This window comes from Sus scrofa, chromosome X, assembly GCF_054392235.1.
Source record: "Sus scrofa isolate SSC_HxYL_T2T_F1_AM1 chromosome X, Sscrofa_HxYL_maternal_Yorkshire_Landrace_v2.0, whole genome shotgun sequence".
Lineage (NCBI taxonomy): Eukaryota > Metazoa > Chordata > Mammalia > Artiodactyla > Suidae > Sus > Sus scrofa.
This window is the reverse complement of record NC_139401.1, coordinates 108,650,797-108,663,284: the sequence shown is the minus strand read 5'-3', so window position 1 is coordinate 108,663,284 and position 12,488 is coordinate 108,650,797. Positions and strand designations below refer to the sequence as shown.

Below are 12,488 nucleotides of genomic sequence, written 5' to 3'. Positions count from 1 at the left end.
GAGGAGCCTGATTTTATTCATTACAGAAATCGCAGTGCTTAGCACTTAGTAAGCGTTCGATCATTGTGTGAATGGATGAAGAGATCGGTTTGAGATAACAGGATGTGTAAATGGAAATGCTTTGTAGAGAGTTGGGAACCATTGAGATTAAGGGTTTAAACTGGGGAGGAGAAAACCTTCCCCCAAGACCTGATGGGATGAATGTAGGAACAGTGATGTGGGCACCTGCAACTGCCCATGAGGCTGCTTTGAGAAAGGTCTTGTGAAGTGCTTTCAATCTTGACATTGAAGAATGAGGGGAGAGTGAGATCAGTTGTGCTCTAATGAAAGTGAGAACTGGGATGGAAAAATAGTTTAAGGAAAGGTTTTAATTACTGCTGTATAAGTATTCATACCTCCTAGGTGCTTTGACTGTTAAAAAAAAATGAGAAATTTACAAACATTACAGGCATCTAGGGGCAGGTTGAAATTACAACTTTTGGGAGATGTCTTGATGATTGTTTTTCTTCCAGCAATGGGACATAAAGCACAGTGAGAAGGAGAATAGTGGCTGGATTCAGACAGCCTGAGTTTGAAGCCCTGCTTTGCCACTTAATACCTATATGACCTTGGGTGTCAAGAATTTACCTGAGCTACTCACGGTATTGCTGCCTCAGCGTCCATTTTATTTGCAGGACTTTCGGGGACCCTAAACTGATGTAAGCACATGCCCCAGATAGAGTCACAAGCAAATCTAAGTTCCTGATATGACTTCCCCAGCAGCCCTTTGATCTACAGTCTCCCTGGCTTCCAGTGCCTGTGTGCAATATTGCCCCCTTAGAGAAGACCCAGTGGGGCTTATCCAAATCCCTACTCTTTTGGTTTAAATTGACCAGTCTGACCCTAGCCTGGGAACCCCAAAGTACTCCATTCAGAGACCCTAATAAAGGCATGTCCCAAGTCCTGACACTCTCTGCCTGCACCCTACCTTGCCTTCCCCCTGTGGTCCCTTAAGGTGTCCTGGGTACTTTCTCCAGGACCTGTGAGTAATAAACTACTCTATTTCAATTTCTCTTATGGACTGTTGTTGAACATTGGCTCACCATCTGGCATGCTATCCTCCGCTTAGCAGATGTTAATTTAAGAAAGTCAAGACATTGGGCAAATTACTTAACCTCTCCAAGCTGCATTTCTTTTTCTTTTCTTTTCTTTCACTTTTTAGGGCTGCACCCTAGGCATATGGAAGTTCCCAGGCTAGGGATCAAATTGGATCTGCAACTGCTGGCTACACCACAGCCACACCAGATCCGAGCCGCATCGTTTCTTCACCTGTAAAAAGGGGGATAAAAATAGTGATCACATTTTTAGGAAATGTTTCCCCCTGAATAAAGAAGTAAAAAATAACTTACCCATGAAACCAAATACATTTATTTTGTAAGGATTTAAAAACAAAAAACAAAATAGAGGAGTTCCCTGGTAGCCTAGTAGTTAAGAATTTGGCATTCTTGCTGTTATGGCTCATGTTGATCCCAAGCCTGGAAACTTCCATATACCTTAGACAGCAGCCAAAACAAAACAGAGACATAAGCAGCTAAACTGTGGGGACTTTAGCTTCTGGTTTTTTTTTTTCCAGTTTATGGGTAATAGCAAATATTAAACAGAAGAAATGACAAACATAATAAAACAGAAATTTTTAAAATGTTCTCCAAAGAGCAGATATACAGTGTACTCCTTTTCCAAAAAGGAAGTAAAGGGAAAACAGAAAACCCTTTATCTCATTGAATACAGCTTTTGTCACATAGAACTTTGCAGAGCTCCCCTTATTTTCTACTTCTTCTGGTGCTTCATATTTTAGAAGTGTCTTTACTAATTCCTGGGTTTCTGAAAACTAAAATTTTAACCAAGTTGGAACAGACTTCTTTTTCCTTTCATAAATATGCATAAACAAATGAAGTAACTCCCAAATGTGAGACTGTTTCTGGGACATATTGCAGAAGATGAAATGAGCAGTTAGGGGCTATGTCATGCATGTGGCAGAAGGGATGCACTTGACAGCCTACCCAGGCTGTCTGTAGTCTGCACCATTTGATAGTTCTATCAGAACATCAGATCCTAAGTGTTGAGTTTACATTTACACCATTTTATTAAAGTTTAAAACATAAAGGGAGAATAGATAACTGGACTTGTTAAATTTGAATATGTATAAATTTGAATATGTTTAAGTCCAGAATGTGTGTGTGTGTATATATATGTAAACAAAATTCAGCTACTGAGTTATAATTTACATGCCCGTATCTTCTGGAAAACTGAGTGAGAGGGGATTAGAAAATTGGGAGCTCCTTAAAGTATGAGAACTTTCTCCAAAGAATCTTGTTATAGGCTGAACTGTGTGCCCCCAGATTTCCTATGTTGAAGCCCTAACCCTCAGAGTTACTGTATTAGGCAACAGGACCTTTAAGGAGGTAATTATGGTTAAATAAATTCTTAAGGATGAGGCCCTAATTCAGTTCTCGCTCTTTGCCCCCCTCCCCTGAGGACATAGAGGAGAGGCCCCATGAGGCAGTCTACAAGCCAGGAAGAGAGATCTCACCAGAAACCAACCCTGATGGCACCCTGATCTTGGATTTCAAACCTCCAGAATGGTGAGAAAATACATTTCTGTTGTTTAAGCCATCCAGTCTCTGGCATTTTTTTTTTTTATGGCAGCCCTAGCTAATATAATCCTGAATCACAGTCTTTTAAAAAAAATGCACTTAAAAATATAACATTTGTTAAATCCAGCATCTATTTAATTTTTTCCTTACTAAGTGAGGAACTTTAAGTACATCTCAAGTATTTCTTCTTTCTTGTGATTTTCCCTTTTATATCCCTTAAGTTTTAAAAATATGGAATATAGATAGATGTTCCCTGGTGGCCTAGTAGTTAAGGATTAGGTGTTATCACTGCTGTGGCATGGGTTCAACCCCTGGCCTGGGAACTTCCTAATGCTTCAATCATGCCCCCGCCCAAAAAAGAAACAACCGTGGAACATCCCTAAGAAAACATGTTGCTAGTGGATTTTAGCATGCTAACTGTTCTCTTTAAATTATAATTATGGGGAGTGGTCAGTTTCCTATTCATAGAAGGGTTGACTGTTAAAACAAATACTGCATTTATATTGTTTTGAATTTTTTTTTTTTTTTTTTTTGCCTGCTGGAGACTGGCACTTGCCATTTACCTCTGTAAGGATTAAACCATAAGCCGCTGCAGCTGCTGACCCTCAACACCCCCTGAAAGAGCTCAGGGTGGAAATTAGGAGTGAGACACTCTGTGCTCTGAGAAAACTGGCAGAACAGGTCTACAGATAGATATTTTTAGGAGATTTTATGAGCCCAATTCTTGCATCTCCTCATATCTAGAAAAGCACTAAAACCCTTCATGGTAACATCTGCTCCTCATGACCAGCATTAGCCTTCGTGACACTAGCAGCAATCTTCTGTAAAATGTGTGCTTGATTGCATGTGCCCCCCCTTCACCAAAGTCACATATATACTGACCTTCCCCCTGCCTCTGGGAGCGGTTTCTCAGAGCTCTCTGAAATGCTGCTTCCTGGGCTATAGTCCTAGTTTTGCCCCAAATAAAACTTAACTCACATAGAATAGAATTACGAAGTGTTCCCTCAGCCTTCTTCCTTTTTTTTTTTTTTTTTGCTTTTTAGGGCTGTACCTGCAGCATATGGAAGTTCCCAGACTACGGGTTGAATCCAAGCTGCAGGTGCCAGCCTACACCACAGCATCACAGGATCTGAGCCGAGTCTGTGACCTACACTGCAGCTCACAGCAACGCCAGATCCTTAACCCACTGAGTGAGGCCAGGGATCGAACCTGCATCCTCATGGATACTAGTTGGGTTCCTTATCACTGAGCCACAACAGGAACTTTCCTCCCTCAGCCTTCTTAGCTCCAGTTTCTTTCATCTTTCCTTATGGTTCCTGTTTTCTTACTTTTGCCCTGTGGTTTCTTCTGAAAATACAAATCCTCCATGCTGGCTGAAGTGTGAATAGCACTTTATAAACTTGAAAACAGGAGTTCCCTTTGTGGCTCAGTGGTTAACGAATCTGACTGGGAACCATGAGGTTGCGGGTTCAATCCCTGGCCTTGCTGAGTGGGTTGAGGATCCGGCATTGCCATGAGCTGTGGTGTAGGTTGCAGATGCGGCTCAGATCCCACGTTGCTGTGGCTCTGGCCTAGGCCGGTGGCTACAGCTCCAATTAGACCCCTAGCCTGGGAACCTCCATATGCCGCGGGAGCGGCCCTAGAAAAGGCAAAAAGACAAAAAAACCAAAAAACTTGAAAACATTATGCAAATGACTTTTATATTATTTTGAAATTGGTTGACCCTTAAACTGTACTGTTACAAAAGCAGTTCAGTGCTGGCTTTTAATAGTTCTTGGGCAAATCAATTTGTTACTGAAAAAACTTAGGTCTAATTTAAAAAACCAAAAAGCCAAAAAAAAATTTAGGTCTATAATATACTCTGTAGTCCATATATTTTTTCCTTTGTCTTTTTAGGGCCTCACCCCTGGCACATGCGGGTTCCCAGGCTAGGGGTCTAATGGGAGCTATAGCCACCAGCCTACACCACAGCCACACCAGATCTGAGCCGAAACTTCGACCTACACCACAGCTCACGGCAACACCAGATTCTTAACCCACTGAGCAAGGCCAGGGATCAAACCTGAGTCCTTATGGATACTAGTCAGATTTGTTTCCCCTGAGCCACGATGGAAACTCCTGTAGTCCATATTTTAACACTTTTCAGACTCTTACTACTGTTTTCTTAATATTCAGTCTGATGAACATATACCATAGAGGATGAAGAGCCAAAGAAAAGCACCACTTCAGCTGCTACTAGCAGTCTGTGGCATAAACGTTTGAATGAATGAATTTCTTTGTCACAACAAATAGAACATCAAAAGCATACTTATCTGCTCAAAGGCATTAAGGTTTTAGAGGTAAACTTTTTTTCAATTTTAATGCATTTTAATTTTCAGATGAATGTATTTAAAAAAGCCCAGCAAAAGCAAAATAAGAGATGACCAGGTTTTTTTAATTTTTATTATGGAAAAGGTCAAATATGTATACAAGTATAGAGAATAATGTATACATCACCCATCTTGAACAATTAACTTGTGTGACGTTGTTGCTACCACCCCAACTATTTGAAGCAAATCCCAGATACCATTTTATTTGTAAATAATTTAGCATGTTTCTCTAAAAGGGAGATTTCTTTCTTTGTTAAACATAACCGCACTACCATCACAATGCCTAAAAAGTTAACAGTTATTCCTTATTTCTTATCACATTTCATTTTTGTTTTGGGTTTTCTAGCCTGAAGTTTCACATGAGGAAGACAGCATGAAGAAAGTCAACGTCTGACTGTGTCTTTTCAATGATCCATTAATCTGAACCATGAGGTTGCAGGTTCGATCCCTGGCCTTGCTCAGTGGGTTAAGAATCTGGCATTACTGTGAGCTGTGGCATAGGTCACAGACACGGCTCGGATCTGGCGTGGCTGTGGCTGTGGCTGTGGCCGGCAGCCACAGCTCCGATTCAACCCCTAGCCTGGGAACCTTCATGTGCCACAGGTGCAGCCCTAAAAATTTTAGACCAAAAAAAAAAAAAAAAGAAAGAAAGAAAGAAAAGGGAGAGCAGTGAACAGAATTTACAGCATCTAGAATAAAACTAGGTGAATGTTTGGATGCCATGTTCCTATAAAGTCCAATGAAGAGTAGATTCTTAGGAAGATTCCTTTAGAGTCTAGGATTGTGTCTGAGCTCCTCATCATGAATGGAGCACCGCCCCATCTTGCAACACACTGTTCTCTCACTAGAGACCCTCCCGACCCCATCTTGCATGTGTATATATCTGAGAAATGCAGAGCCTAGTAATAGTGACTCAGGGATGTCACCTCATGAAAAGAGATCTCCTTGACATTCCTTAGCAGTTCTTTCTTTCTTTCTTTTCTTTTTAGGGCCACGCCCACAGCATATGGAAGTTCCCAGAGTAGGGGTTGAATCGGAGCCATGGCCATAGCAACGCCAGAGCTGAGCCTCATCTTAGACCTAGACCACAGCTCACAGCAACACCAACCCCTTAACACCCTGAGCGGGGCCAGAGATCGAACCTGTGTGTTCATGGGTATTAGCTGGGTTCATAACCACTGAATCACAACAGTAACTCCCTCCTTAGCAGTTCTTAATCCATACAGTACTAACCCCATTTGTTGCACAAAAACAAGTATACAGAGAATTCACAGCTTTACTGAAAACACAAAAATGTGCCCTATAAAAACACAATGCACTGTTTTCATTTACCTGATTCCTTCACGGCACATTTGGTGAACTGCTCTTGTTGATGTGCTATGAAAAATTTGAGTCTGGCAGAAAAACACTTTGGAAAACCTATCATAGGAAACATGTCTTACAAGATAGGGACTACAAAATGCTGATGACAGGGGCCCATGCCAGTCCAAACAAAACCAAGCCAAAGGAAGGCACAGGTGGAGGAGGCAAGGGCAGACAATGCGAGGATGGCATGGGCTGCCTGAGTGTTTGGGGCTGCAGTGGCAACAAAGGAACCCAACTCCAGTTGGACTCCAAAAGAAAATACAGCTATAATGGGTCCATTCAAGAGTATGACACAGGATGACCCATGGGAACGGGGGACATCCTTCTGAGAGTGAAAGCCCTCTGAAACCTCCAACAGTTGGCCTTCGAATTCTTAAACCAAACCGTCAGAGGGGAAGAAGTGATTGGTTTAGTATACTGAGTAAGTCATGTCTTAATAGAAAAATACAACATGTGAATCTATATGCTACTGATGAAATGGAAGAAACTATTTCATTATTGTCTAAATATCTTAGGAAACTTACTACTGCACCCCCCCCCCTTTGGCCCACCCTAGTGAGCGTGGACTGTACGTGCCAAACTCTGGCCTAGGCTTATTGCTTGGCTCCTATCTTCCCCCTTTTAGTATTCTTTAATCATTTTCCATGTCCTAGATGCAGGCTAGCTAGTGAACTGCACAGTGTCCTTGCTGTTAATGCTTTGACTGGTAACAGGATAAAGAAATGTTAGTGTCCTGACAGCACTCTAGCTGCTCTGCCCTCCTCACTAGAGCCAGTGTCACCCTGGTGATGGGGGAAACTGAGCAGGGTAAAAATTCAACCCCTTTCAAAGTCATATCGAGAGAAACAGCCTGCTGTTTAAAAAGCCCATCTTCAGTCTGAAGTAATAACAGGAAGGAACATGATGGATTTTTAGAAAGAAGGTTTCCTTCAAGTATGACTAAGGGGTCATTCATCCTCTGAAACCTCTTGAGAGTTAAAAAAGTGGTCTGGGAGCTCCCATCGTGGCTCAGTGGTAACGAACCCAACTAATATCCATGAGGACACAGGTTGGATCCCTGGCCTTGCTCCATGGGTTAAGGATCTGCTGTTGCTGTGGCTGTGTCATAGGCTGGCAGCTGCAGCTCTGATTCAACCCCTAGCCTGGAAACTTCATATGTTCTGGGTGTGGCCCTAAAAAGAAAAAAATAAATAAAAATACTTTATTGCTTATAGCACAGGGAAGTCTACTCAATATTCTGTGATAACCTATATGGGAATGGATGTATGAATATGTATAACTGAATCACTTTGCTGTACAGAAGAAATTAACATTGTAAATCAATTATACTTAATAGAATTTTTTACAAATAAAGACACTTTACTGCTAAAAAATGCTAACCATTATCTGAGCCTTCAGCAAGTTGTAATGTTTTTACAGTAGTAACAAAGATCACGGACCACAGATCACCATAACAAATATAATAATAACGGAAAAGTTTGAAATATTGCTGGAATTGCCAAAATGTGACACAGAGATATGAAGTGAGCAAACACTGTTGGAAAAATGGTGCTGATAGACTTGCTGGATGAAAGATGGCCACAAATATTCAATTTGTAAAAAAAAAATGCAGTATCTATGAAGTACAGTAAAATGAGCTATGTCTGTGTATACATTGGAATATTCAGCCACAAAAAAGAGGGAAACCTTGCATTTGCTAAAACATGGGTGGACCTTGGGGACATTATGCTAAGTCAAATTAGAAAGATACTGTGTGATCTCACTTTACGTGGAGGAATCTAAAAACAAACAACAAACCCTCTCCCCGCTAATTAAAAACAAGCTCATAGAACAGATTAATCAGTGGGAGAAATGGGTGGGAGTCAAAGGTACAAACTTAAGTCATGGGGGATCTAATATACAGCATGGTGACTATAGTTAATACCGTTTGCCTATTTGAAAGTTGCTAAGAGAGTAGATCTTAAAGTTCTCCTAAGAAGAAAAGTTTTTTAGCTCTGTGATGACAGATGTTAACTAAACTTATTGTGATCATTTCCCAATTTATACAATTATCAAATCATGTTTTATACTTCAAACTAATATAATGTTGTATGTTAATTATACTTCAATACATTTTTTAAAACAGTGTGGAGGTGGGGTCATACAAAAGGCTTTTCCTGGGATGCCTAGCAACTATCAAAAAAAAAAAGAACAAACAAAACCACATCAATTAAACCTCACTGTCCACTCCACATCCTAGTTAATGGGATTTACATTGTATTTAATCCTTTTGGAAGTTCCCAGACTACAAATTGTGACACTGTGGGCCTCCTCTCCTTGCCTGACTCCTCACTTTTGCTCTCTGATTTTAAGATTTAGGATCCTTCCTCTACATGAGTATATAGTCTAAAGAAGGCCAGTGCAGGAGTTCCTGTCCTGTGGCTCAGGGGAAATGAATCTGACTAGTATCCATGAGGACGCAGGTTTGATCCCTGGCCTCGCCCAATGGGTCTCGGATCCAGTGCTGCCGTGAGCTGTGGTGTAGGCCACAGATGGAGCTCGGATCCCGAATTGCTGTGGCTGTGGTGTAGGCCAGTGGCTATAGCTCCAATTGGATCCCTAGCCTAGGAACCTCCATATGCTGCAAGTGCGGCCCTAAAAAGCAAAAAAGAAAGAAAATAAGAATCTGTAACTGTGTGGTCATGGATGCTAGCTAGACTTATTGTGGTGATCATTTTATAATGTGTATAAAGTCATTATGTTGTACACCTGAAACTAATACAATGTATGTCAATTATACCTCAATTTCTAACAAAAGAAAGAGAAAGGGAGGTTCGAGCTGTAGTTTGGAAACAGACAAAAACATTCTCTTTTCCCTTATTTGTCCCTTGTGGTTCCTTTCTGAACTCCACTAAGAGACCACTACATAAGCCTAGGAAAAGCAATTCACCAAAAGTCCAGTTTTTCTTTTCCTCTGACCCAGCTGTGCCTGCTTGAGAAAGCAGAGGCCTGGCCTCCCAAGCCCTGGCCAGACCTGACTGTGAGCCCAGCCCGGGGCCTCAGGAGGCCAGTGCTGCTTTCCCCACGCCCCGTACCCCCCAGCCCTGCGGCCCGTCTGCATCGCTGCCTGCACACAGGCTCTCTGCAGCAGAGCTAGTAATAAGCTCATCCTGATTTTCCCCCCACCAATACTTCTTAGATGCAACTTAAGGTTTTCTGTGGTCTCGAGTAGTCAGTCACCTTTTGATCCTATGACCTACAAATAAGTCACCACTGTTTGAGGAAATGGAAAAGTCCTTCAGATTAACCGAGGTCCAAGTCAACCCTGAATTGAGAAGTCACCCGACTGGCACCAAACAAATTCCACAAACCCATTTGTTCCTAATTGTATCACCAAAAGGGGAAAAAATACTTAAGGTCTTAGAAATTCCTCAAGAGAATATTCACTTATGCATTTGGTAGTTTTATAACACTGAATTTGTATGACATCTGCAAGGCATATTTTGACTATATATTAGAATTCTCCTTTTCACCCTTTTTGGGTCAGTGGAATTTTATCCATAATTGGTTTTTGTTTTGTTTTTTAAGACAAATTTAGGGCTGCCACTCCCTACCTTGCTTTACCAAGTGCTAAAAAACAACAGCAGAGGACCTGGACTTTAAGCCATCTGAGTACAGCGAAACTTATGCCAGTTCCTCCTATAGTGTGTTCTCTGGACCAATTACTCCCTTGTACCAGGGCCAAAATATTTTACAGAATCACTCATTTTATCTCAGAGATTATGCTTGGTTTTGAATATTTTAAATAATTTAGTACAATTGAACCCTCTTATAACCCAGCTTCTCAATGCATTAACTTGAATACTTCCAGGTCAGACTGAGTCCCAGCTTGACTACACCAAAGACAGAAGGATTGCTTTAAGGAGGACTAACATCCCAAGGATACTTCTGTTAGGAGGACTTGAACTTTATTGGAAGAAAATATATCTTACATATAAGATAGCTAGAGGATGGATAGAAGATAAATGAGGATACTTGGATGGTATGTAGGTTGGATGATGGGTGTAGGAAAAGTGGTTCTGTTCTATTTCTCCCCTTTGGGAACTCATAGTTCCCACCGGTAATGGGCTATTTCCATAACTTGGAATTTAATGATCCCATTTACTACCCCTTAAAGCCCCCAAAGATCAAAATGTATTTTCCAGTCATGGAAAAGACAATAAAAAACCAACCAATATGAGAATGTCCAGGACAAAGTTTCCAAGTCCTGAAGGGTTTAGAGTGGCTGCCCTGCCAAGTTTTTTTTGTTTTTGTTTTTGTTTTTGTTTTTCAGGTTTACTGACCTGCACTCTGGCTTCAGTCACTCCCATGCATCTTGCAAACTCCTTTCTGAAAGAAAAAAATGACAAACGTTCAGTAATCATAGATGTGGATGAAGTTAAAACACGTGGCTGTTATTTCATGCTTGTTTTAAAATGTTTATCCCCTGCATGCCCCCCACCCCAGTACACTTTTCTGTAATACTCAGCTTACAGAGGTTTTCCCTCCTGCACAAAATTTAATGTGCCACAAAAAAAAAAATCTGTAATCAAAATAGTGTTTTGTGAGGCTACAAATAACAAATGCTGGTAAGGGTGTGGAGAAAAGGGAACCCTCCTACACTGTTGGTGGGAATGTCAGTTGGTACAACCACTATGAAAACAATATGGAGGTTCCTCAGAAAACTAAATATAGAACTATCAGGAGTTCCCGTCGTGGCGCAGTGGAAATGAATCCGACTAGGAACCATGAGGTTGAGGGTTTGATCCCTGGCCTCGCTCGGGGGTTAACGATCCGGCGTTGCTGTGAGCTGTGGTGTAGGCTGGCAGCTGTAGCTCCGATTTGACCCCTAGCCTGGGAACCTCCATATGCCATGGGTGCAGCCCCAAAAAAGCAAAAAAAAAAAAAAAAAAAGAACTGTCGTATATATGATCCAGCAGTCCCACTCCTGGGCATGTATCAGGACAAAACTTTCAATGAAAAACATACACGCACCCCTATGTTCACTGCAGCACTATTCACAACAGCCAAGACATGGCAACAACCTAAATGTCCATGACAGATGAATGGATGTGGTACATATATGCAATGGAATTACTAATCAGCCATAAAAAAGAATCAAATAATGCCATTTGCAGCAACATGGATGCAACGGGAGAGTCTCAGACTAAGTGAAGTTAAGTCAGAAAGACAAACCATATGATATCACTTATATGTAGAATCTTTTTTTTTTTTTTTGGCTTTTAGGGTCACACCTGCCACATATAGAGGTTCCCAGGCTAAGGATCAAATTGGAGCTGCAGCTGCTAGCCTGCACCACAGCCACAGCAACACCAGATCCAAGCCACGTCTGCGACCTTCACCACAGCTCAGGGCACCGCTGGATCCTTAACCATTGAGCAAGTCTAGGGACTGAACCTGCAACCTCATGGTTCCTAGTTGGATTTGTTTTTGCTGGGCCCCAACAGGAACCCCTAGAATCTCAAATATGGCACAAATGAACCTATCTACAGAACAGAAATAAATTCATGGACACAGAGAGTAGACTTGTGGTTGCCAAGGGGAAGGAAGTGGGATGGATGGGGAGTTTGGGGTTAGTAGATGCAAACTATTCCATTTAGAATGGATAAGCAATGAGGTCCTACTGTACAGCACAGGGAACTATATCCAATATCTTGGGGTAGACCATGATGGAAGATCATATAAGCAAGGCAGAGGAGGAGGGAGTGGGGTGGACTGGGAATCTGAGGTTAGTAGATGCAAACTGTTGCCTCTGGAATGGATAAGCAATGAGATCCTGCTGTACAACACTAGGCACTGCATCTAGTCACTTATGATGGAGCATGATGAAGGATAATGTGAGAAAAAGAATGTATGTATGTATGCGTGACTGGGTCACTTTGCTGTACAGTAGGAAACTGACAGAACACTGTAAACCAACTATAATGGAAAAAATAAAAATCATTTTAAAAAAGAAAGGGAATGTGTATGTATGATTGGATCGCTTTGCTGTACAGTAGAAATTGGCACAACATTGTAAATCTACTATACTTTAATTCAAACATTTTTAAAATAAAGGCATATGTACAATCATGAAAAAAAA

At 41.3% G+C, this 12,488-nt stretch overlaps 1 protein-coding gene and 1 long non-coding RNA gene across 14 annotated transcripts in view; one reads left to right on the top strand and one right to left on the bottom strand.

Moving 5' to 3' along the window:
* The window catches only part of LOC146394774 (uncharacterized), a 28,560-nt gene that overhangs the window by 2,359 nt on the left and 13,713 nt on the right, over positions 1–12,488 (bottom strand). For 5 of the 8 annotated variants that reach the window (XM_085008312.1, XM_021080215.2, XM_085008313.1 and 2 more), the window contains one exon: positions 10,690–10,735. In XM_085008312.1, the coding sequence (XP_084864438.1) occupies positions 10,690–10,716 (27 nt within the window). In that variant the 5' untranslated portion in view covers positions 10,717–10,735. Of the gene's footprint in view, positions 1–358; positions 1,309–10,654; positions 10,736–12,488 lie in introns of those variants that run through there. The other 3 variants (XR_014835555.1, XR_014835557.1, XR_014835556.1) reach the window with 3 other exon arrangements.
* LOC106507023 (uncharacterized) overlaps positions 1–12,488 on the top strand; it is a 13,181-nt gene extending 693 nt beyond the window's left edge. The window contains exons 2-4 of one of the 6 annotated variants that reach the window (XR_014835577.1): positions 2,524–2,621; positions 10,218–10,388; positions 10,680–11,190. This is a non-coding gene — a long non-coding RNA (uncharacterized LOC106507023). Of the gene's footprint in view, positions 1–512; positions 699–1,304; positions 2,622–5,348; positions 7,741–10,217; positions 10,389–10,679 lie in introns of those variants that run through there. The other 5 variants (XR_014835576.1, XR_014835575.1, XR_014835573.1 and 2 more) reach the window with 5 other exon arrangements.